Source organism: Carcharhinus amblyrhynchos, chromosome 3, assembly GCF_965287045.1.
Source record: "Carcharhinus amblyrhynchos chromosome 3, sCarAmb.v2.hapA, whole genome shotgun sequence".
In the NCBI taxonomy this organism is placed as follows: Eukaryota; Metazoa; Chordata; class Chondrichthyes; order Carcharhiniformes; family Carcharhinidae; genus Carcharhinus; species Carcharhinus amblyrhynchos.
In genome coordinates, this window is record NC_137326.1 from 29,309,413 (window position 1) to 29,335,939 (window position 26,527).

Consider the following 26,527-nt stretch of genomic DNA (forward strand, 5'->3'; position numbering starts at 1 on the left):
CGTTGAACTGGGGTAAACACAGTAAAAAGTCTGACAACACCAGGTTTAAGTCCAACCGATTTATTTGTGAGTTTACTATCCAATAAATCGGTTGGACTTAAACCTGGTGTTGTCAGACTCGCCACATCAACTCAAGTGATTTACTTAAGTGATATGCAATTCACAAAAGCCGAAAGAGGAAATTTCAACTATACAAGGCTAACAAAATGTTTAATCACAGATTAAGCTCTTACCTTCTCTTGTCCCAGAGAAAGTTGCTTTTCGGAACACCGTCATTGGTACTTTGTTTTTTAAGCTATCAACACTCATAACCGTTGCAATATCAAGTTTTTCAGGCCTTAAAAAAAAAGGATCTACTTGATAAAAAGAAAAACCTACAGATTCAACTAGTGATATTTTCATAGCTGCCAGATGCTCCACTTAATTTGATTAGAAATCAGCACAGAACGTTCAACCATTTCACGCTACATTAATTGAAACTCTCAGTTTAACAGTAAAATATATAACATGTTCAGAGAAGTTCATTATACAGACCACAATAAATATAAAGGATAATCACTTTTAATTTGGTTGTATAGAGTGTCAACATTCAAGGCTATGAAGTGATTAGAAGTCACTATTGTCAGTTCAAAGATGACATTTGTCATTTAACATAACATTCTTCCTGTCTGGGAATGAATGACAGCATGGTAAGGAGAGCATGGTGCAAGCACAATTTGCCACATGGGAACATAAAAACATTAGCAAAAGCAGAAATTTGGCTCAAAGAACAGAGAATTGGCAACTAGATATTCCTAGTTACAAGGAATTCAGGAGGAAAGAGGGTCTCTGACAATACTGATATAAAAAATGTCCCATCAGTGCTATGAGTTAGGTGTATGAGTGGTCAAAGAAAGTTTACTTACTTTGAAATGAGGACGTTAGAACCAAGAGGAGCTACTGCACAACTGAGTATTATACTAGCCACAATATAGTGGGGAAAGGAGATAAAAATAACTTTGTAGTAATTTTTTAAAAATTCATTTGTGATGTGGGCATTGCTAGTTAGGCCAGCATTTATTGCTGATCCCTAATTGCCCAAAAAGATGGGAGGGAGCTGCCTTCTTGAACTGCTGCAGTCATGTGGTGTAGGTACATCCATTATGCTGTTAGGAGGAACTTCCAGGGTTTTGACCAGCAGTACTGAAGGAACAATAACATATTTCCAAATCAGATGGTGGGTGGCTTGGGTGGGAATTTCAAGTTGGTATGTTTCCTTGTGCCTGCTTCCCTTGTCTTTCTAAATGGTAGTGGTCATGGATTTGGAAGGTGCCATCAAAGGAGGCATTGAGAATTCCTGTATTCCAATAGTGGCTTCTATGGATGATAAACACTGCTCAACTCTGTTTCGGTGGCGGAGGGAGTGAATGGATCGGATGCCAATCAAGCAGGCTGCTTTGTCCTGGATAGTGTCAAACTTGTTCAGTGTTGTTAGAACTGCACTCATCCAGGCAAGTGGAGAGTATTCCATCATACTCCTGACTTGTGCCTTGTAGATGGTAGACTTGCTTTAGGGAGTCAGAAGGTGAGTTATTTGGTGCAGAATTCTTTGTCTCTGACTTGTTCTTGAAGCCACGGTATTTATTTGGCCGGTCCAATTCAGCTTCTTGTCAATGGTAACTCCCATGATATTGATTCTGGGGGTTGAGCAAATGCCATTGAGTGTCATGGGGAGATACTGCAGTCTCAGTAGTCAGAGATGAATTACAGAAAGATGCAAGAATTAGTGTAGTAATAAATAGAACATTAATTAGCCTAATGTAGATAGGTGTAGTAATTAACAGTGTAAAGGGCAAAGAATCCATAGGATCCCTACAGAGCAGAAGGAGGCCATTCAGCCCACTGAGTCTGCACTGACCACAATACCACCCGAGCCCCATTCCCATAAGCTCACAAATTTACCCTGCTAATCCCTGACACTAGGGTCAATTTAGCATTGCCAATCAACCTAACCCGCACATCTTTTGGAGTGTGGGAGTAAACCAGCACACCCGGAGAAAGCGCCCACAGACACAAGGAGAATGTGCAAACTCCACACAGACAGTAGTGACCCGAGGCCGAATTTGAACCCAGATCCCTGGTGCTGTGAGGCAGCAGTGCTAACCACTGTGCCAAAGAAGCAGAGGAATTCCTGAAATGGGTGCATGTGAATTTTCTCAGTGCTTTTCCAGCTCAACATGGATATAGTGCTGGATCCAATCCTGGGAAATGAAATGGGACATTTTTCAGTGAAAACATTAGGAGAACAATAATTATTACACCACGTTTAGAATAACAATGGAAAGGAGATACATATGTAAAAACGCTCAGTCGGATAAGTGTCAGCTTCAGTAAGTCAAGGGATCTGGCCTTGGGGATTGTAATCTAAAATTGATTGTAGTTATTCCATTTGTGTTTTGCCTATGAAGTATGTGTCCACCCTGAAGAAAAGCCTTCAAAAAGATGCAAGGAATAACACATTCCCATGATCGGTGGGGTTTCCAAAGCTACTGTGCCCTGGCTGACAATATTTAAATATTAAAATATGATACAAAATGGAGGATTATGACAAATCATCATTCATTATATGGTAAAAGAATAAGTAAAGGGAAGACCTAAACAAACAGAACAGCGGGAGCAAAAAAAAGTCCAAAAATAGATTAGTAGCCATCACAAAAAAGGAGAGAAGGTTTTTTAGAAGCACAAATAGTAAAAAAGTGATCAAAGAGTTGGCAGCTGTGATTATGCTGTGCTATTGATAATGTTTCTGTAGAATGTTTAAAGATCAGTGCTTCTTTCTCAATGCAGTTGGTACGTCTGGAGGGGAATGCAACAAGATAATTACTAATTTTAGCCTTGTAGTATTTACTTAGAATTAAACTATTTGCTTTTTATCTATAACAAGATGGGACTCCTGATCTTTTTTAAGTTAAAATAATGGAAGGTAAATTAGGTATACAGGATCATGGTAATGTAGTTAAAGGAGGGGAGCTAGGCTTGTAGTAGAGAGAAACAGCTTTGTGTGCTCGGTTGCTGGAGGAGGCTATTAAAAGACAGAACCCTACAAGCTGTGCGCTCTCTCTCTCTGCAGACTCTACGGAACCTTCATGACTATGACCCAAGTCAGAGCAAGTATACCTGTGATTGCTAACTATTTTTAAAGTGTTTTAAGTCTATTAAGAGAAATAATGCTCAACTGTAACTGAAAGTGATAAACTAAAAATTAGAATTGTTTCCTTTCATTTTAAGTATTGTTCAACTTCTAAAAGTTAAGCTATTTCATTCTGTTGGAGTTATATGTAAAGTGTACTACGAATGAAGCTTGATTTGATAAAAAGAACGCTAATTTATCAGTAAAATCACACTTGGAGCAAACCAACTTATCCTTACATTTATGCACAAGATAAAAGAACTGTTGGGGTCTAATCTAACTTCTAAATATACTTTGATGTTTGGGCCAAACACCCTAACAGTGTCTTTGATTACGGTCCAAAAAGTAGATACTCTCAAGGAGGCAGTGGTTATACCAAAGGAATATGTCTCAAATGATATTAGTGTGTCTGCCTCAACCACCTTGCTTGGTAGTGCATTCCAGGCTCCCACCACCCTCTGTGCAAAATATGACCCCTGTATATCTGTATTGAACCTTGCCCCTCCCCCCCACCCCTTACCTTGAACTTGTGACCCCTTGCGTTAAAAATAATACTCACATGGGAAAAAACTGTGTGAAATGCCTAATTGTATCCTGTGTCCTGTACATTCTCCTGTATACGAACGATATGGTTTTAATTCACTGAAGGAAATTGTTTGTGAATCAGGGTAATATACCTCCAGGCTACTGTCTGTGAAACTGGACAAAATAAAGCCTGCATTACTAGCTCACTTGAAGTATACATGGATGGATGACTATAAGAACCACCCATAGATGAACGTTGTGACAAAATATTTACTATTTCTGACACCTTTGATGATCAAGCTTGCCTCTTGTTGGGTGGCGGAATGTCAAACTCTATCACCAAGTGGCTCAGATTGAAATGTTACCACCAACAATTAAGCTAGAAAGAATGCAAACATTTCTCAAGAACAATGCAAAGATCAATGAGGCCTTGCAACGAAGAGGAAAATAATTAAGTAAAACCAGAGCTATAATCATCTACTCAGAAAATGAACTTGTACACTTGTCTGACTAAACACCCTTACTGACAGTACATCACTGGTGGGACATTTTTAAGGAATGGTCCCCAAAGGCCTCCGCTGTATTATCCTTGCTGTATATCTTATTGTTGTAATGATGATAGTGACTGGATTATTGCTAACTTTTATCTTAACCTTGTGGTGTAAAGTTCAACACCTTGTAAACTCAATAATGATATTAAGTAGTACTTTTAGGGCTAGAGCAAGGATGCTATTAAGAGACTAAATAAGTAAAGTTGTGCTTTTAATGCACAAAAGGAGGGACTGAGAAAGTAGGATACAAATAAAGGGCTAACTCAGAAAAGATGAGTTAGCATGTCTTGACAGAGGTTAGAGAGGATAGCATGACTCAAATAAAATGAGTGCACACAAAGAATGGAATACTCTAGGCAAAAAAAGCTACAACCACATCAATAATTTAATTATTGGTACAACTGTATTCTGGTAAAGACCTATTGGGTAAACAAGATAGGAAATTCATTGTATTGAGGAATGTGATTAGTTAGACCTGTATAGAATTGAATATATTTGTCTAATTAGATCTATATAAGACAGTTGATGTGATGAGATCTGTACAGACTTGAATATATTCGTGTGATCTGTTTAAAAAATGGCTGTAACAGGACAACTTTGAGTAGATCCTTCTGAGCACTCCCAATGGCCACTGTAACCACAAAATAAAGTAAAAAAAGAGAAAAAAAACAGGATATAGATAGGCTAGAAAACTGGGCAGAGAAATGGCAGATGGAATTTAATCCAGATAAATGTGAAGTGATGCATTTTGGTAGATCTAATACAGGGGGGAGCTATACAATTAATGGCAGAACCATCAGGAGTATAGACACACAGATGGGTCTGGGCGTGCATGTCCACAGATCCTTAAAGGTGGCAACACAGGTGGAAAAGATGGTGAAAAAGGCATATGGCATGTTTGCCTTTATTGGACAGGGCAAAGAGTACAAAAGTTGGCATATGTTGCAGTTTTATAGAATGTTGGTCAAGCTTTATTTGGAATACTATGTCCAGTTCTGGTCACCACACTACCAGAAGGATGTGGAGGCTTTGGACAGAGTGCAGAAAAGGTTTACCAGGATGTTGCCTGGTATGGAGGGTCTTACCTATGAAGTGAGATTGAGTAAACGAGGGTTGAGGGGCGACCTAACAGAAGTTTATAAAATTATGAAGGGCATAGATAGGGTGAACAGTTGGAAGCTTTTTTCCAGCTCAGAAATTACAAAACAAGGGGTCACAAGTTCAAGGTAAGAGGGGCAAAGTTCAAAAAAGATATGCGGGGGATGTAGTTTACACAGAGGGTGGTGGGGGCCTGGAATGCACTACCAAGCAAGGTGGTTGAGGCAAACACACTAGGATCATTTAAGACTTCTCTAGGTAGCCACATGAGCAGACTAGGAATAGAGTGATACAAACAGATGGTCTAGTTAGGAACACATGATCAGTGCAGGCTTGGAGGGTCGAAGGGCCGCCTGTGCTGTATTGTTCTTTGTTCTGATATCCATCTTCAATAACAAAAAGCAAATGTTGCTGATATAGCAATAAAAGGAGGCAACACAGATATCAGATAGGATACAAATAGATAGAGAAGTATTATAAAACAGTGGCAATCAAAATCATTTAAAAAAAATCTATTAGAGACTGGATACATCCAGTGTTAGAAGGAAGAATGGATGGAAAACTGCTGAGACGCTGGCCACAATTTTACTTCAATAGCAGTTTGGTACTGGAGTATCGAGGAACTGTAGACGTTAATACTGCTTTTTAAATAAGGGGCAAGGGGAATAAACTTGGCAACTACACACCAGTCAGTTTAAAATCTTTCACATTTTTCACATTAAAGACAATAACTCATGATAAAGTTTACTGGCACTAAAAGGGTATGGGCTGACAACTGAAAGTCAGTAACCATTTACTGAAGCTAAATAGTTATTTGAATAACTCGATCTAGTTTTTGATGCAAAAGACCTCCTAAGGCATAGGAGCAGAAGAAGTAGGCCATCTGACCCCTTGAACCTGGTAGATTAATAGCAGGTTTCCTTATAGGAAATTAATTTTAAAAATCTGGTCTCAGTAATAGGACTATGAAACTATCATTGATTGCTGTAAAAATTCATCTGATTCATTAATTTCATAGAAGGATAGAGGTGATTGCAGACCCAGAGCAAATGTAGTTGATTCTTAAAATGGTCTCGGGGCAATTAGGGATGGGCAAAAGAAGGAGTTGGTCTTGCCAGCAATAGTAACATCCCTTTAACGAATAAATACAAATGCAATTAAACGCAAGTGTGAAGTTATGCATTTTGACATAATGAGGAGATGTAATCTAAACAGTAGAACATCAAACAAGATGCACGAACAGAAAACTAGGGTTGCATGCACACAAATCCTTGAAGGTGGCAAAGCAGGTTGAAAAGGGTGTTGGGGATACTTGGCTTTATTAATGGAAAACAAAAGCAAACAAGTTAACTTCAAACCTTTAGAAGTAGTTAGGCCTCAACTAGAGTAGCATGTTCAAATCTGGGCACACTAAGAATGGTTTCAAGGTTTTGGAAAGGATGCTGAATAGATTTGTTAGAAAGGTACAAGGCTTGAGAGACTTCAGTTAGATAAACACAACGGAGAGGCTGGGCTTGGTATCCTTAAGAGAAAATTAACAAAATTTGATAGAGGTATTCAAAATCATGTATGGTTCCGTTAAGAATACCAATAAATGAAAAAAAACAATTTCTGGTGGCAGAAAAGTGGTAACCAGAGATCATATTTTATGCCAATTGTCAGAGGCAACATAAGGAATCATTTACGTTAGAGTTATGATCCCGAATGCACTGCTTGAACAGGGAATGGAACAATATCAATAGTTAACATTCAAAGAAGAATTAACTACTTTCCATTTGTGCTGCATCATTGTGACTCACTGCAGAAGCAACCAGTTATTTAGCAGTCACCATTTTGCTTCATTTAACTATTATTGCAATTACCTGAAATGTATGCTTTGTGTAATCAAGGTTTTGCCACTTAAATTGTCGCATCTTTGTATACTCACATTTGTACAGTGGCAGTTATAGCAAAAGTCTTTTAACTGTCATTTGATTTAGTGACTTAAAATTGTTGCACAACCATATAATTTTGATGAATCATGACTACAATGTGTACATTATAGAATGTCCTCAAAACACCATTCCAAGTACTATTTTGACAGGGTTTAATTTACTCTTTTTTAAAATTAACATTTCACAGTTACAAATTACTTAACATACCAAAATCCTACTTAGAACAAGGATATTAGCAAGTTCTTTCCTTTCACTCATTACAGAATGTTTGCACTTCACTACTTTGTAGTTTCTCTTGTCAAAAAATCTTTCAAAAACAGTACAACTTAGGGAAATAGCAGACGTATTTTTGATCAGAATTAGGCTTCATCATTCAATGGTCACTCCCAGTTAATTCTGTCATTCATTCAATTTTGCCATCGAACAAATAGAACTATCATAAAGCAATGCTACTTACAGTTTGAATGGCAGAAATGGCTGAGTTGCTGAACGTAATAAGCCAAAGCACAGAAACCTTCCCTTGTTCATTAGCTGTCCTTTCCAAATGGTGTAAGATTTTCCTAAACAGACAAATTTTAATTCTCAGAGGTTCAGTTTAAAAAATGAGCGAATAGCTAACGATAACACAAAGAAAAAGCACATTTCCGAAAGAGATACAAACCTAGAAGAGACCATGAGTTTAAAAAGATCAAGGTACAAGAGTGAAGATTTATGTCTGAAATGAGTTCATTGTAATGGCCAGAAGAAGGTTTTAAAAACCAAGAAAGTTTTTATTTCAGAAAGCTGGGTCAAGCGTGGACATAAAAAAAACACAGGATCAGTAAAATTAGTAATCAGATTTGCTTCTAGTGGTGGGGAAACCAAAACTATAAATTACTTTTGTTTTCTACTTAGATAAAGTTTAACTGGTCCGGTACATTAGAAGTAAAAACAAAAGTGCTGGAAAGGTCGGGTAGCATCTGTGGACAGACAAATGCCTAAAAGACTAAGTTTTTGAGTCAAATATGATTCTTCTTCAGGACTGGCCAGTTATTTTTGTTGCTCCACAGATGCTGCCAGGCTTGCTGAGTATTTCCAGCAATTTGTTTTTCTTCAAGATTTCCAGCAAACACTGTTTTTACATTAGAGATAATAGAAATGTTGACTGAAACCCAAATTCAGATACATATTAAGGCATAAAATTGTGCACGGAAGTTTATAGGTGGTCAAACATCATTTGTTCCAAGCATCTGCAATTACACACCCAATAAAAGTATAAAAAATTAGCAAATCAAGTAGAAAGTGGCAGATCTTGAAAACAATGGGCATGGTGATCTCACTGCAGGAAGTGGTAAAATACCATGGTATACCTGTACGGTACTAAATGTTATTAAAATGACTAAACAAAGGTATTTTAAAATCAAGATACCCTTTGTATCAATTAAATTAATTGATTTCAAGGGTTTCACACTAAAAACATTCACGTGTACCATTTTAATATTTCAGAGCTATGCTGTAAGAAATCAAACATTTCAAATAAACTCTGAAAAAGATGAAACAGTCACATATACATTGTCAACTTTAAAGCAGCACAGATGTTTAGACCTCACAAGGTCTTTCAATCACCTGAAATATGGAATCCTAACTATGGTGCAATCAAGACCCAGATTAGCCTTTGGAGGCAGACAGAGGACAAAGGATGGTTTGACTCACCAGTACTGTAATTATAAAGGCACAAAAATTTCCTCCAACTAATAATGAATACATATCCTAAGAAAATTACTGTAAACTTTGATGATTGCATATCTGCATGTCCCAAATTTAATGCCTGAAAAGAAATATCTTGAAAACAGAGAGAAATACATTTTCCACGAAACATGGGAGATCTTGGCTGCAATGCTTAAGAGCCTGCATTTACAAATGAGTTCACAGCATATTCGTCACAGAACCTTTTCCATTGTATACAAAAAATTCAAAGCAGCCTGCTGAGATTCAACTGGCAAGATTAGACAGGGAAACACGTCTGATTTTTGAACTGGAAATTTTAAACATAGATCTTGGAAGAAACTAATTGGTATTTTGGCTGCCAATGAGTGTGCAATTTTCAAATGGCAATGAAGCTCATGAAACCATTCTATAGTTGCATTTATGCTTTACTTCTTCTCAGTAGCAACAAGTAAACATGTCAGATTCATAAGGCGTGTAAAATCCATCGTTTTAAACATCATCTCTTCCTGGCCTAATAGTCAATTGCGAGCTGCTAAAGGTGCATGTCAAACTTGCACTAAGTGCAACAACAAAGAATCTGATTATGCATTTTTGCACTGAAAACAAAGCTATGTTTTATAAAAATGTATTATTCCCTCGGATGGAATGCATCCGAGGGTTCTGAAAGAAATGGCGGAGGTGATAGTGGATGCCTTGGTGGTTATTTTCCAGACGTTGCTGGATTTCGGGGAAGTGCCGGATGATTGGAAAACGGCTAATGTTACGCCGTTGTTTAAGAAGGGTGCCAGGCAAAAGGCGGGGAATTATAGGCCGGTTAGTTTAACGTCTGTGGTAGGTAAAATGTTAGAATCTGTCATTAAGGAGGAAATTGCGAGGCATCTTGAAGGGAATTGCTTGATAGAGCAGACGCAGCACGGTTTCATTAAAGGGAAGTCGTGTCTGACAAATTTACTGGAGTTCTATGAGGATGTGTCTAGGGCGGTGGATAGAGGAGAGCCGGTGGATGTGGTCTTTCTAGATTTTCAGAAGGCGTTTGACAAAGTACCTCACAAGAGGTTATTGCAGAAGGTCGAGGGACATGGAGTTGGGGGTAGGGTGTTAGCGTGGATAGAGGATTGGTTGTCAAATAGGAGGCAGAGAGTGGGGGTCAACAGGTGCTATTCGGATTGGCGGATGGTGACTAGTGGAGTGCCCCAGGGGTCGGTGCTGGGGCCTCAGCTTTTTACCATTTATAGAGATGATCTGGAGGAGGGAACCGAGTGTAGGGTGTCGAAATTTGCTGATGACACCAAGACTGGGGGAACGGCAAATTGTGCGGAGGGTGTGGAGAGTCTGCAAAAGGATCTAGATAGGCTGGGCGAATGGGCCAGGAAATGGCAAATGGCATTTAATGTTGGCAAGTGTGAGGTGGTCCACTTTGGTAGGAAGAATGGTAGGAAGGACTTTTACTTACGGGGTGAAAAACTGCAGCAGGCGACGGTGCAAAGGGACCTCGGGGTCCTTGTGCATGAGTCGCAAAAACCCAGCTTGCAGGTGCAGCAGGTGGTCAGGAAAGCGAATGGGATGCTGGCCTTCATAGCGAGGGGGATTGAATATAAAAGTAGGGAGGTCTTGCTGCAGCTGTATAGGGCATTGGTGAGGCCGCAGCTGGAGTACTGTGTGCAGTTTTGGGCGCCGCACCTGCGCAAAGATATTTTGGCCTTGGAGAGAGTGCAGAGGACGTTTACTAGGCTGATACCGGAGTTGAGGGGGTTGAGCTATGAGGAGAGGCTGAATAAACTGGGCTTGTACTCGTTAGAGTTTAGAAGAACGAGGGGAGATCTCATTGAGACGTATAAGATGATGAATGGGATGGATAGGATAGAGGTGGAGAGACTCTTCCCGCTCAAAAAAGACAGTAGGACTAGGGGGCACAGCCTCAAGATAAAAGGGGGGCGGTTTAGAACGGAGTTGAGGAGGAACTTCTTCACTCAAAGGGTGGTGAATCTCTGGAATTCTCTGCCCGTTGAAGTGGTGGAGGCTGCCTCGCTAAATATTTTTAAGACACAGGTTGATGGGTTTTTGATAAGAGAGGGGATTAAGGGTTATGGGGAGAAAGCAGGAAAGTAGAACTGAGCAGCAACAGATCAGCCATGATCTTATTGAATGGCGGGGCAGGCTCGAAGGGCTAGATGGCCTACTCCTGCTCCTAATTCTTATGTTCTTATGTATTAGATTTATGTAGTCCTTCCCCCATCAATTCAAAAATCAGATTCTACATTGATTCTAGCCAAATCAGGGAAACATATCAAATACATATTGCTCTATGATACTTTCCATTCCAAACGTGTGAATGAGAATGAACATACCTGATTGGGTACCATCATTGCTGCAAGAGCAAAAAAAAAAGCATATTATTCATAAGCAATTGCATCTACAAATAACCCGAATTGGAGAGGAAAATAGGTTGCCCTGTGAACTTCACAGATCTAACCACACTGGAAGAAACTCTGAACAGGTTTTAGTGTCATTTTGTACATTATTCTTTAATAACACATCAATACCACTGCCTACCCGCTCAAGAATTTTCTCCCATCTTTTTCAAAGCCCTGGACTCCTTTTTTTGTATGATACTGGGTTTCCATTCACCCTCTTTAGCTCATTCATGTAGATATAAGTTATGACTGAAGTGTCAGCAGGCCACTCAACTGCTACGGTAGGTGGGAATGAGCTATAATTGAGCCTAATTTTCTCATGCGGCAAATGCTATACGATATCAATCACCAATCTTGCCAGATTGACTGCTCACCAATTCAGAGCTAATGAAAGGTCAAAAGCAGCACCAGGTTAATGCTCTGTAGGAGACAATAAATTCAATATTCTGTCAGACATGCTTTTAGGGTATGCTCGTTAACAACTCTTCAATTTGACTGGTTAAGGAGATACATAGCAGTTTGCTTTGTTCACATGGACCCAGATCACCTGCAGAGGTCTGTGCCTTTAGGTTCTCTAGGGATTCAGAAAGTCTCAATGCAAATCCCTGCAGGAATGTGAGCAAGTGGAAGTGAAATGAATAGCTAACATTATTCATTCACAGTGTGGAGATGCCAGCGTTGGCCTGGGGTGGGCACAGCAACAAGTTTGACAACACCAGGTTAGTAGTGTTATTTGGTAGCATGAGCTTTTGGAGCACTGTTCCTTTGTCAGGTGAGTGACCTGAAGAAGGCGCAGTGCTCCGAAAGCTCGTGCTATCAAAAAAAACCTTTTGGACTTTAACTTGATGTTGTGAGACTTCTTATTATTCATTCACCACACTGCGAAATTATGTCCCACAGTTAACTGCATTGTCCAGTAGTTTGCGGGAACACCAAGGATGCTTCAGAAACATGAAAGGTCTCCCACATCTTAAAAACATTCTTAAAACTACAAGAAAGCGTGCAAGAACAGATTTCCGCATCTACACTACTGAAACTGGTCCCTTAACCCAGGTGTACAAGTGGTTGTTAATGCTGTGAAGTGTAGCCTATGATCTTTCCCTTGGTCATCAACTGCAACTTTATAACATACAAGTGTTTTTAGATCTATTACCTCCAATGATATTAGGGGCTACTTTAATCTTGCCCCATTATTAAAAGCAACTGAAACTTCTTATAAAGGGAGTACTGTCACGTACCCTGCAAGAGTGTTTAAGACCCGGGTACATTCAGCTCAGTACAACTTACCAATCATATCTTTTCAGAGCCTAATGTGCTTCACACCATATGAAAACTGGTACAATAAATAATTGCATTCAATTCAGTATATGCTACATAATGGGCAAAGGTGATATAGGTATCCATCTCCAAGTAAAAAAACGTGCAAGTCAACACTTAGGAACTAGTTCTCTTTCCAGCACTAAACTCAATTATTCAGCATATTAAACTCCACCCAGTTCTGTTGCATTCATATTTTATGGCTTATTAAAAGTTAATACTCAAGGCAGTCCAAGACTGTAAAGTGGGCTCGATTAGCATAGGAAAATACTTACAGACCTAGATACATTTCACACTTCAGTGTGTGTACTAACCAACTTATTTTCAACATGTTGTTTCAATTTTCATGTAAATCTAAAAGAAGCACTTTAGGTAAAACTGCTTGCAATTTCACACTATCACTAGTTTCAGAGGCTTGTAATTATGTTAATAAAATATTTCTATCAATAATCTTAATAATTTAACAAAAAACCTTAGTGTATCATATGTACCCTTTCTGTAAAAATATTGCTAAGCTGATGACTTGCAAGTAATGGATAAGCATCTTTAGTAAAGGCTGGTGAACCAGAGATGGTATCAACTGTTTACATTAGGAACTAGTTGGTGCTTTTGGTAGATAAAATTCTATGTTCCAGAAAATTCTGCACTCCACAATACCATTAATTAGTGCTCGTTTTAGACTAAGGTTATTTGGTAATAGAAGCAACTCAAGATAAAAGAAATTTTATCATATAATTTAGAACTCCAAAATTTTGTGCGTTAATTCACCAGTCAGCAAGATACTGAGTCACAAGGAAATCCAAGATTCAGTCCCAAATCTATTCTCACTCATCTGAATCAGTATTTTTCCTGACAGGTGAAACCAAAATACATAAATAAAAACTACAAAATATCTAACTACATGAACAGTCCCTTTTCATACTGATAGTATGAAATGCACATTCTTTTCTTACCTAAGTACAAGTGGTTTGGGCGTTTTGGGAATGTTATTTTCCTTGTAAACAAAGGATACCACGGCATATGGGCAAACATGTCTTGGATACTGTCTTATGCCTTCATTTCCAAATTCATAGAGGTAAAACTGAAAAATTAAATTGACAATGTTAATAAGCTAACAAAGCAACCAGTTTATCTGTTTCAATCATATGATATCAAAAGTAAACTGGTTTATCAACTTCCCAAAAGTACAAACAAATTAAGTCAAACATTTATTTTAGGATAGAAATTGTAATGTATAGCCTTCAAGATAGAGAAAGTTTTCAAAAGGTACCTGTGTAAGGTCAAATGCTCTGTAAGTGAACAGTGAAATGACCCTGTTAAGGTTTCTAAAAACATGGCAATCGTGCTTTGGGGTTGGAGGGGTGAAATTCTTGGTGGTGTTATCAAAAACAGCTTTTACTCTTCCCTGAAAATTAAACAAGTCAAAATTAGACGTGTGTTAAAGGCATCACGTGGTGTACCATTTTTAAATAAGCAGACCTCTCACAATATTATTCCAACTGATCACAGAAGGACAATCTGCTAATTTTACAAAGCTGTGGATCAGCAACTAGCCTCCACTCAGATACAAGCGAAGATGCACTCAATTATACCTGCTGAGCAATAACCGGCTTGCTCACACCCAATTTGGATTCCACTAGGGTCACTCAGCTCCTGATCTTATTACAGCCTCGGATCAAACATGGACGAAAGAGCTGAACTCTATGGATGAGGGGAGATGAGAAACTTAGAAAATAGGAGCTGACCGTTTGGCCCTTTGAGCCTTCTCTGCCATTCATTATCATGGTTGACCAAGCAACTCGGTAACTTGTTCCCACTTTCCCCCATTTCCTTTGATCCCTTTAGACCCAAGGGCTATATTTAACTCCCTCTTGAAAACTTACAACGCTTTGGAGAATGGTGTCACTTACTATCAAGGCAGCATTTGACAGAATACGGCATCAAAAAGCCCTCACAAAACTGGAGTCAACAGGAATCAGGGGTAAACTCTCCAATGGCTGGAGTCATATCTAGCTCAAAGGAAGATGGTTGAAAGTCAATCAACTGAGCTCCGGGACATCACTGCAGAAGTTCCTCAGGGTAACGTCCTAACCGTAACCATTTTCGGCTGCATCATCAATGACCTTCCTTCCATCTTAAGGCCAGAAGGAGGGATGTTCGCTGATGATTGCACAATGCTCAGCACCATTCACAACTTTCCAGAAACTGAAGTCGTCCATGGCCAAACGCAAAAAGAGCCGATCAATATCCAAGCTTGGGCTGATGAGTGGCAAGTAACATGCATGCTACATAAGTATCAGGCAATACTATCTCCAATAAGACAGAATCCAATGATTGCCCCATGACATTCAATCCTATTACCATCACTGAACTCCCTACTATCAATGTCCTAGGTGTTACCTGAAATAATGCAAATTTTATGGCTACAAGAGCAGGTCAGAGGAATAACTCACCGCCTGACTCCCAAAGCCTGTCCTCCACCTACAAGGCAAAATTCACGCACATGATGGAATATTTTCCACTTACATAAATGAGTACAGTTCCAACACAAGAAGCTTGACATCACCCACGACAAAGCAGTCCATTCGGCTGGCACTCCCATCTACAAACACTAATTCTCACCACCATCAAAGCACAGTGACAGCCATGTATGCTATCTACAAGATGCACCACAGCAATTCACCATGGCTCCTTAGACAGCATGTTCCAAACCCATGATCACTACCTCTCAGAAGGGCAAGAATAGCAGACAAATCACCACTTGGGGGTTTCACTCCAAATCATTCACCATCCTGACTTGAAAATATGTCACTGAGAAGTCCTGGAATTCTCCATGACACTACATGGCCTGCAGTAGGTCTTGATGACAGTTCACCACAACCTTCTCAAGGGCAGTTAGGGATAGGCAATAAATGCTGGCCTTGCCAGTGATGCTCACATCTCATGAATGTTTTTTCTTAAATTGTCACATAAATTAGAAGAATCATCATCCCATTACAAAATGTTGTACTTTAAACACTGGAATCTTTATTCCTGTCTCCTGCAGTCTAACATTAAATCAGACAGAATAAGTACATTTCATGGCAAAGGAATGATTCAGAGGTTGGGCTAGGATTGAGAAGTGAAAACAAGAGAAAACAGCTGACTTAAAAGAAATGAAGTCGGACATTACCTTTATAATTTTGAAAATTATCATGTCTGCCTTCCTGCCACTTGCCAGAGGATTGGGCTGAAGAACATCACAGTATTTTGAAAGATAAATACCTGGGAGGTAAAAGTCATTAAATCTCAGTCATTTTTTAAAAAAATTTTAATTGACTTAATTAGAAAAACTCAACACTCAAAAATTTCACAAACAACTTGAGATAATTTACACTATGCATGTTTAAAAATACCAATTACTATTTCAGTGAAGAAATTTTTTTTACCCATAGTAGGATTTCCAAGAATTGTAACTTTGGAGTGGCCCACAGGCAATCCTTTTTCACAAATGATGGGAATCTAGATGGAAAAAAGTGATTGAAAAGTCATCAATTAATTTTTAACATAAACAATTTTTTTTTAAAAAGTACCTCTTTGTAGCACTGATAGCGATCCAGACTCGAAATATTAGCTCTCATCTCCACAGATGCTGTCAGACCTGAGATTTTCCAGCATTTTCTGTTTTTGTTTCAGATTCCAGCATGTGCAGTAAGTTGCTTTTAACCTACTTGATAGGGTTCAAAATATATATCCTGCAAATGATGTAGAAAAACTTCCCTATGGCAGCTGAGTGAATTAAATGTTATGGATGCACATATAACCACTATCATGACATTTTAAAGTAGGTATGGCCACATATGATCTCCTAGAGCACACAGCTCCAGGACCTCTACTGATCTATTTTGACCGGAGGTGAAATTGAGATTCAAGTTGAGATCTCAGGACCTATGGCACGGAGACAGGCCCTTTGGCCCAAACTGGTCCATGCTGACCAAAATGCCCATCTAATCTAACCCCATTTGCCTGCATTTGGCCCATATCCCTCTAAACCTTTCCTATCCATGTATCTGTCCAAATGCTTTTTTAAATGTTGTCAATGTTCCTGCCTCAACCACTTCCTCCAGCAGCTCATTCCACACTTCTACACTTTGTGTAAAAAAAAAACACTCCTCAAGTTCCCACTAATTCTTTCCCCTCTTAAACCCCTCTAGTTGTCGATTCAACAATCATGGGATAAAGACTGAGTGCATTCGGCCTACTCGTGCCTCTCATGATCTTATACACCTCTATAAGATCCCCCTCGGTATCCCTATACTCCAAAAAAAAAGTCCTAGCTGTCCAATCACTCCCTATAACTCAGTCCCTTGAGTCTTGACAACATCCTTGTACATCTCTTCTGCACTCGCTTCAGTTAATAAACATCTTTCCTACAGCAAGGCGACCAAAACTGAACACAATACTCCAGGTGCGGCCTCACCAACGTCCCGTACAACTGCAACATAACTTCCCAACTTCTATACTCAATGCCCTGACTGGTGAAGGCCAGCATGCCAAAACCTTTTAAAACTTTTTCACTGCCCTGTGACTCCACCTTTATAGAACCATGCACCTGAAGATCAGCACCACAATATTCCTTAAGATCCTATCATTCACCGTGAAAGTCCTACCTTGATTTGACTTTCCAAAATGCAACACCTCACACTTATTTCTGTTGAACTCCATCTGCCATTTCTTGACCCACTTGCCCAGCTGATCAAGATCCTGCTGCAAGATTTGATAACCTTCCTCATTGTTTATAATACTACCTATTTTAGTGTCATCTGCAAACTTACCGATCATGCCTTGTACATTCTCATCCAAATCATTGATATAGGTAACAAACAGCAATGGGACCGGCACTGACCCCTGAGGCACACCATTAGTCACAGATCTTCAGTCCAACAAGCATCCTTCCACCATTACACTCTGCTGCCTACCATCAAGCCAATTGCACATCCAAGGTGCCAGATCTCTCTGGATTCCATGTGATCTAATCTTCCAGAGCAGCCTACCATGTGGAACTTTATCAAAGGCCTTACTGAAGTCTATACAGACTATGTCACCCGACCTGCCCTCATGAGGCTTCCTGGTCACTTCATCAGAGGACTCTAACAAATTTGTAAGGCATGATCTCCCATGCACAAAGCCATGCTGACTGCTCCTAATCAAACCCTGCCTTTCCAAATGCCTGCAGGAAACGAAACAAGGAAACCAAAGTTATGCCACGTGTGAATCTTTTGAATGTATTATGATAAAGGAAACGACTGGAATTTCAAACCAGACCATCTTCATTTTCAAGCAGAAATTTTGTCTACAAAGCAAACAGATCTATTTTTGGGCATTCCTAAATCTTTAAAAAAAAAACTTGAAACACATTTGGACATGATACCTCCTAGCACAGGGATTAATCTCTTGTAGTGAATTGCTGTAATGTTGTCAGAAAGCCCCTGTCATTGTGAAAATGGCAGAAAAGGCTAGAATCCAGAAAACACCCTCCCCCCCCACCCAAAAAACAGCACCCACCATTGTCACAGCTACAGGAATAAGATTCACACATGCATGTTTTGCACAGACAGATGCCTCCACTTGAGATTTTTGGTATGAGCAGTTTCCAAAATTCAACATGTGCAAATTAGGACTGGTAGGAGGTCTGATCTTCAGGGATTTGTTTCGAGAGCCAGTGTACCCTTCCTGAGAGATCAATACTGAGATTTTCCAGCATTTTCTGGAATCTGAAAGTATCAGATTCCAGACTCTGCAATATTTTGCTTTTATTATCATGCTGTATATTAAAAGTTTGACCAGTAAGGTCTTAGCATTGTGGGTGGGGTTGAAAATTTATCCTGGAAGCTCAAAACCAGAAGTGGAGTGAGAGCAAAGCAAAAGTACTTGCCCTAATACAGATTGGTGTCACCAAACAAAAAAATTTGGGAACAACAGGCAGCAAATACAAACATGTGCTTGGGGAACAAACTGCATCACTACACTGGACCTAGACTTTGTACAAAACATCAGTTCTTATCACCTCTTATGTGTAATATCAACACATTTTTATATGCCTAGAATCTACTACGCCAACTCTGTAGAACCAACCAAACATGGCTTCACTCATACAAAGTGCGAAGGATGTTTAAATCAGTAGCAATCGTTACGCAATTCCTAATTTTCAACAAGGTAAATAACACGTCACTAACAGATAAAATATAGAGATCCTGGATGTTAATTGTTAAGTTCCAATGTGGACACAAGCTAGCTGACGGTCCTTTATCGGAAAGTGCAGATACGCACTTGGTTTTGTGTCACACTATTTGAAGTATGTGCAATTACTTGCCCTTTATAATTGGTTTGGCACCAAAGGGCAAAATTAGAACAAAGAAAATTCTCAAATTTAAGTTAAGGCTGTCCTGTGCAATTTATGGAACAGTACAATCTAATAAAGTCCAATATGGACACAAACATATTTTGATTTGACATAATTCATACACAAGTGTTGGAAATTAAACGTAGGCAAACGTACCAGTTGCACAGATATCAACTGTTGATAGGTGGCTCAGTGACAAAATGGGCAACATAAAGGTAGTGTTCAGTCTAGTTTTTAAAAATTCACAAAAGATACGGTATATACCTGTGAAGCGTCAAGAAGCAAGAACGCATATGATTCTGCCAACTCTTTTTCTGTTCGACCTTCATTTCTCAGCTCCTTCCTTTTCTCTACGTACTGGAAATTTAAAAAAAAATTTCACTCACATGGGTGCCACTGGAAAGAACATACGTAATAAATTGAATCAAAAGAAGAAATTTACCAACCTCTTTTTCTAATCGTTCGTTGTGAACCATACTAGCTTTCACATAGTTGAAGTTGGCACCGGATGAAGCATCCAAGCAAGATGAATTGAGAATTTTCAAAATGTCTTGTTTGAATTCCCTGGAGCTCACTGGTACTAGGTGACAAAGCTCTGAAAACAAATTTATTCAATTAATGAAACAACAAATTTTCAGTTATATTTCTGCTACTTTGTAATGTGATTTTTTGTTAGATAGGCTACAATATTTCAGTAAGCATTGTGCTTTTTGCAAAATGACTTCATACAAAAATAATTTGGTGAGCATTTTGGTATGCTGCATCGGAATGAGATTTACATTCAAAGTTCACCACAAGCAAAATTCTTGAACTCAGCCAGGCCATCAAAAAGATGCACGCTGCCACAAAACACACAGTTCATTTTGCACTCAAAATATGCAGTAAGTCACCTGCTGGACTTATTTAAACCAAAGGTGGGGCTACAAAAACCTCTAACAGAGAAAAGATCTAACTTAGTGGAGAGTTTTGAGCATTTGACAAGAGACAAAATCTAACAGCCATTTGGTAAAATATACAAAAGACAAATCTTGTTACCAATTTGATGAAGTTCATTGATGGTGTAACAAAGTTGATTGATGAACATAATAGAGTTAATGCACATATAGACTTTTAAAAGACATTTGATAAGGTACAATGGACTTGTTCGAAAAACAAGCTCTTGGGTTTAAAGGTATAGTGGCAGCATGAGTCCAAAATTAGCCAAGGGACAGAAAGCAGAGAGTGGTGATGAGTAACTTTTTCAGACTGGAGAGAAAAATAGTGGTGTCTTTCAGGTCAGTCTCAGGATCACTATTCTGTGTGTACCTATTATATGTTACACATCAGATGAAAATTAATGCAGAGAAGTGTGGAATCGTGCATTTTGATAGGAAGAGGTGCAATATGAGCTAAATGGAGGCGTATGCACACGCACCAATTTAAAAATGTTAGAAAAGATTTAAACTGCCAATATGCAGGTAAATCCTAATTCAATCAGATTTATTAATGTCTCTGCAATTTTATTTAAGAGAAGTCATTTTGGACTCGAGACATTAACTTGGTTTCTCCCTTCACAGATGCTGTTTTTCCAGCACATTGTTTTTATTTCCAATTTCCAGCATCTGCAGTATTTTGCTTTTGTATTAGGGGCTGGGTATTCTGTAGCAACTTGAGCCTTTCCACCATCTACAAAGAACAAGTCAGGAATGTGATGGAATGTTTTCCATTTGCTCAGGTGAGAGCAGCTTCCTCAAGAAGTTTGAAGACCACCCAGAACAATGCAGTCCTCTTGCTGGACACCTCGTCACTACTTTAAGCATTTCACTTCCTACACCATCATTGATGTATTACGGTGCAAGTCAAGGTTACTTCAACAGCACCTCCAAATCTGCACCCTCCACTTCCTAGAGCAGCCACCTGAGATTTCTGATCAAAGTCACACATCACCCTGACTTGGAGAAAATTACTGTTGCTTCACAATTGCTGGGTCAAAATCCTGGAATTGCTCTACAGGATTATGAGAGTACCTTCATTACATAAGACTACAGTATTTCGAGGGAGACAGAATGCTGCTATTGTCATGGGAAATTGGGGATGGCAATGAATTCCAATGATCACTTGCCAGTGATGCCCACATCTCAAATTAATTTAAAAACTCAGTGGCTATGTTTAAAAGTCAACTTTGAAACTGAACAGTCGGGATCTGATTTAAATCTGTAATGTTTCAAGGGATTTTTAAGTTTAAGTAACATTAAAATCTGTTGTTTACCATGAGCTGCATTTTAGAAAAACATGTTAAAACATAAAATGAGGAAAAGAAAATTTCAGCCAAACCAATCCTGTTTAAAACTAGGCAAAATTCTGTTACTTTACTCTTCATCTTGTATTATATCCCATTTTTGTTAGCATCAGGTGCTTTATTAAAATGTGATTTAAAAAAAAAACAGAAATTTACAGTGAAAGTAGGCCTTTTGCTCACTGTGCCCGTGACAACTAAAGTTATACAGTCTAATCCTTCTTTTCAGTTCTTAGCCAGCAGCATTTCAAATGCATATACAAGTACTGAAGTGCACAGAGCGCTTCTGACTCTACCAACCTTCCAGACGGAGTTCTAGATCCTTACCACTCTGAAAATATTTTGTATTCTCAACTGTCCACTAATCACAGAAATCCTACAGTGCAGAAAGAGGCCATTTGGACCACCCAGTCTGCACCAACCACAATCCCACCAACACCCTACCCCTATATCCCTACATATTTACCCACTAATCCCTCTAACCTACGCATCTCAGGACTCTAAGGGGCAATTTTTAGCATGACCATCTTTGGACTGTGGGAGGAAACCAGAGCACCCGGAGGAAACCCACGCTGACACGAGGAGAATGCTCAAACTCCAAACAGACAGTGACCCAAGCCGGGAATCGAACCCAGGTCCCTGGAGCTATGAAGCAGCAGTGCTAACCACTGTGCTACTGTCCCACCTTTCTACCAATTTGTCTCACTGATCATAGACTTCCCCACTAAGGGAAGCAGGCCCTTCGTATCCACTATCTAGGTTCCCCCGATTTCAAAAACTCAATCAAATCTTCCACAGCCTCCTCTGCTTTAAAGAAAACAAGCCTAGCCAAACCAACCTTTCCTCATTGCAGCATTCCTGACAACATTTTCATAAAACTCCTCTGTACGTTTTCTTGTACACTCAGTAAACTGTTACAATGAACTGTTACAAAACACAATGATCTGTGAACAAATTATTGCATAATACAGTTCTAACATAACCTCCATTCAGCTAATAAAGGATGTAGAACCTGTGAATATGCAAGATCTGCTGTCTGGTCTGGCACTGAAACAACAATCACTAGACTTCAAAATACTTCAAAGGCTGCAAAGCACTTTGAGATATCCTTAGGGCAACTGCAAGTATTTTCTTCCTTTCAGCAAAATATAGTTGACCATATCTGTATCCATGAACATGAGGGCCGGCAGGCTTAAACAGATTACCACTACAGTTATAATGTTATAAAGAATACAAATGTTGCACATAAGATTTATCCTGAAATGAGAGATGTTAGTAAATATGGTTGAACTAGGGTTTACCTGCATATAAAATAAAATACATTTTACAACATTAACAGAATATTTGGTCTACGATGGTGTTTATGCTCCTCACGTACTTCCTCCTACCTTATATAACCTCCAATCAGTATATCCTTTTAATATAGTTAAAACATTCCATTAAATGCAGATGTTATTTGTCTCAACTACTCTACGTCATAACAAATTCCACATTCTAACTACTAAATCAGTAAAAAAGTTTCTCCTAAATTTTTCGTTATATTTATCAGTGACTATCATATATACCATAACTTCCGCAATCCAGAATCTTGGGACCAAGAGATTTCTGGATGCCAAAGTTTTCTGGATTATGGAATAACATCTGAATGATTAACCAGTGTGTGGGAACCAGAAAATACTGTGGGTATAAATACTTAAACTAAAACAGTAATAAAGCATTATGAAAGAGTAATGAAAATTGTTTTACTTATCCAAATACTGTATCTTCCATATTTCCAATCCAAAAAGTACCACATTAAAATGGTGCTGATCACGGAGGGAATGCCTGAGTTTGCTCAAAGAATTTCCAAACAGTTGATATTTCAGAAAACAGACTTCAGGACTGGAGAAGTTCCAGCACAATGCCTAGTTTTGAACTCCTCACAAGTGAAGGAGTTGTCATAACTGTCACATCAAACACCTTTATAACTTTAAAGACACCTATCAAGTCCAATCAAAGTTCATCATAAGTTTAACTTAGCCTCGAAGTTGTTAATTCTACGCTCTAGAAATTTTCAAATAATAGGTTATCATCGAAGAGTGGACAAATTCTGTGCTGTAGATACGAAAACACCTTTGTTGGCTACGCAAATCTTGTCAAGAGAACGGATAACCATTACAACAAGACTACTGGAATTTAGCAATCTTACTCTGACCTTTGGGATGTCGGTGCAGCAAGCAGAAATGTGTTGTCTCTGGTCAATTTACTTTTATGGGCCAGATATGACAATCTTTATTGTGCATTATAAGTGGATTGAATGATAAAACTATAGAGATGGGTGTGTATTAAGTTCCATTATTCTCTCAGACATGCATTTCCCATTTGTGAAACAGCTGCAATTCACTCAGTGCTAAGGAATGCAAAGTTTCACAACTAAACCTCTCCAATGTTGCTTAATACTGAATTTACACTGTACGTGAAAGCTGTACTGCCCGCTATGGAATTATTAAAAGCAGAACACCATTCACAAATGTATCCAACTTGAACACAGTTAATTTTTCAGTCACCTTTTTTTGAGTCAGGTCTTTTCAGCTCTTAGATTGAAAAGCAGCTTACCACTTATTGGCCTTATTCTGAAGGTCATAAGAACATAAGAAATAGGAGCAGGAGTAGGCCATCTGGCCCTTCGAGCCTGCCCCACCATTCAATAAGATCATGGCTGATCTGTCATGGCTCAGTTCCACATTCCCGCCCTCTCCCCATAACCCTTAATCCCCTCTCTTATCAAAAACCCATCAACCCGCGTCTTAAAAATATTTAGCGAGGTAGCCTCAACCACTTCAACGGGCAGAGAATTCCAGAGATTCACCACCCTTTGAGTGAAGAAGTTCTTCCTCAACTCCGTTCTAAACCGCCCCCCCCCCCTTTATCTTGAGGCTGTGCCCCCTAGTCCTATTATCCATCCCATTCATCATCTTATACGTCTCAATGAGATCTCCCCTCATTCTTCTAAACTCTAACAAGTACAAGCCCAGTTTATTCAGCCTCTCCTCATAGCTCAACCCCCTCAACTCCAGCATCAGCCTAGTAAACCTCCTCTGCACTCCCTCCAAGGTCAAAATATCTTTGCGTAAGTACGGCACCCAAAACTGCACACAGTACTCCAGCTGCAGCCTCACCAATGCCCTATACAGCCGCAGCAAGACCTCCCTACTTTTATATTCAATCCCCCTCGCTATGAAGGCCAGCATCCCATTTGCCTTCCTGACCACCTGCTGTACCTGACAAGACAGGCTTAGCTACACTGCCAATAATTGGGGGGAAAAATCTTGGGAGTCCACCTTACACAATTCCACAATTTTACTTAACTTTGTTCCAGCATATTAGAAATCTTAAGCAACTGACAATGCCTCTAACACTAAAATCTTCCTCCTCAGCCTAACTGATGCTTAACATTAACATTTTTGTACTAGCAGTTGTTTAAGCATGCTTATTCCTCTGTGCATTTTCAAGTAATTTCACAAAATTATAAATCCTCCAACAAAAAGAGAATCAAAATTATACTCCAGAAGTCAAGTAGTACTATAAATCATGCTCCCTGAAACAGGTCAAAAGCAATGCCTAGCCATATCCATTTCTCTTTTCCCTACTACATTGGGATGAACAGGATTGGAAAAAAAGACAGCTCAAAAAAGACAGTAGGACTAGGGGGCACAGCCTCAAGATAAGGGGGAGGCGGTTTAGAACGGAGTTGAGGAGGAACTTCTTCACTCAAAGGGTGGTGAATCTCTGGAATTCTCTGCCCGTTGAAGTGGTGGAGGCTGCCTCGCTAAATATTTTTAAGAAGCGGGTTGATGGGTTCTTGATAAGAGAGGGGATTAAGGGTTATGGGGAGAGGGCGGGAAAGTGGAACTGAGCCACGACAGATCAGCCATGATCTTATTGAATGGCTGGGCAGGCTCGAAGGGCTAGATGGCCTACTTCTGCTCCTATTTCTTATGTTCTTATGAATGAGTGGTTACATAAAACAATGCTCAATATTAGTCTTCCTTGGATTACGAGAGAGGGAGTCAATTATATGAAATCTGGAATCAAAATTTCTATTCAGATGCTTGTCTAATTTTTTTTAATTTAGCATGCCATTAGTAAAATAATTTATGATGCGGTCTCTAAACTTAAGCAAATATATATCTCATACCTAATAAAAGAGCAAAATATCACAGATGCTGGAACTCAAATAAAAACAAAAACTGCCTGAAATACTTAGGCCAGGCAGCATCCACGTAGGGAAAGTTAACATTCTAGATCAATGACGACTTTAAACAGATCTGATTAAGAATCATCATAAACTTGCAACATTAGCTCCACAGATACAGTCTAACCTCCTGAACATTTTCAGCATCTTGTGTTTTATATCACAATATCTAAATCTCCTCTCAACATTAAGAGAACTTCTCTTTTGGAATGAAGCCTCCCAAACTTTTATCCACTGTGACCCCATTTGGGGCAAGCCCTGAGGCTTGCCTGGCCTCAGAGCAGGAGTGAGGAAGATGAAGGGGATTAAAACTGAAAGCGCTGTGAGGAGCTGTTTGAGGGCAGGGGGTGATTAAATTACTGGGCTTTTAAAATAAAAATCACCTATATTTTCACTCACTTTTTTAAAGTGGGAATTAAGCCTCATACTGGTCAGTTATCCCTTGCACTGCTGCCTCACAGCCCCAGAGACCTGGGTTTGATTCCCAGCATGGGTCATAGTCTGTGTGGAGTTTGTACATTCTCCGTGTCTATGTGGGTTTCCTCCCAGTCCAAAGAGGGACGGGTTAGATGCATTGGCCATGCTAAATTACCCCTTAGTGTCCCAGGATGTGACGATTGGAGCGATAACGAGGTAAATATGTGGGGTTATTGGGATGAGGCCTGGATAGGATTGTTGTCAATGCAGGTGCGATGGGCTGAATGGCCCCCTTCTGCACTGAATGGTTTCTATGATTTTACACAGATTTGTAAGGATAACATAAGTTACAAAATCTCTCTCATGTTCTAATGAATTGTCAGTACACAATCCAGTTCATGTAAATTACCAGGACTTGATGGTTTGAGTTGTAAGGAGAGGCTGGATAGACTGGGACTTTTTTTTCCTCTGGAGTGTAGAAGGCTGATGGGTGACCTTATAGAG

General features: G+C 39.3%; 1 protein-coding gene across 3 annotated transcripts in view; it reads right to left on the reverse strand.

Moving 5' to 3' along the window:
* The window catches only part of LOC145337914 (protein TASOR-like), a 59,407-nt gene that overhangs the window by 17,650 nt on the left and 15,230 nt on the right, over nucleotides 1-26,527 (reverse strand). For all 3 annotated transcript variants that reach the window (XM_080182706.1, XM_080182713.1, XM_080182698.1), the window contains exons 2-10: nucleotides 19,544-19,692; nucleotides 19,362-19,454; nucleotides 16,144-16,216; nucleotides 15,888-15,979; nucleotides 13,986-14,120; nucleotides 13,669-13,796; nucleotides 11,333-11,352; nucleotides 7,735-7,837; nucleotides 234-337 (exon numbers count right to left, since the gene is read on the reverse strand). In XM_080182706.1, coding sequence (XP_080038832.1) covers nucleotides 234-337; nucleotides 7,735-7,837; nucleotides 11,333-11,352; nucleotides 13,669-13,796; nucleotides 13,986-14,120; nucleotides 15,888-15,979; nucleotides 16,144-16,216; nucleotides 19,362-19,454; nucleotides 19,544-19,692 — 897 coding nt within the window. The remainder of the gene's footprint in view (nucleotides 1-233; nucleotides 338-7,734; nucleotides 7,838-11,332; nucleotides 11,353-13,668; nucleotides 13,797-13,985; nucleotides 14,121-15,887; nucleotides 15,980-16,143; nucleotides 16,217-19,361; nucleotides 19,455-19,543; nucleotides 19,693-26,527) is intronic.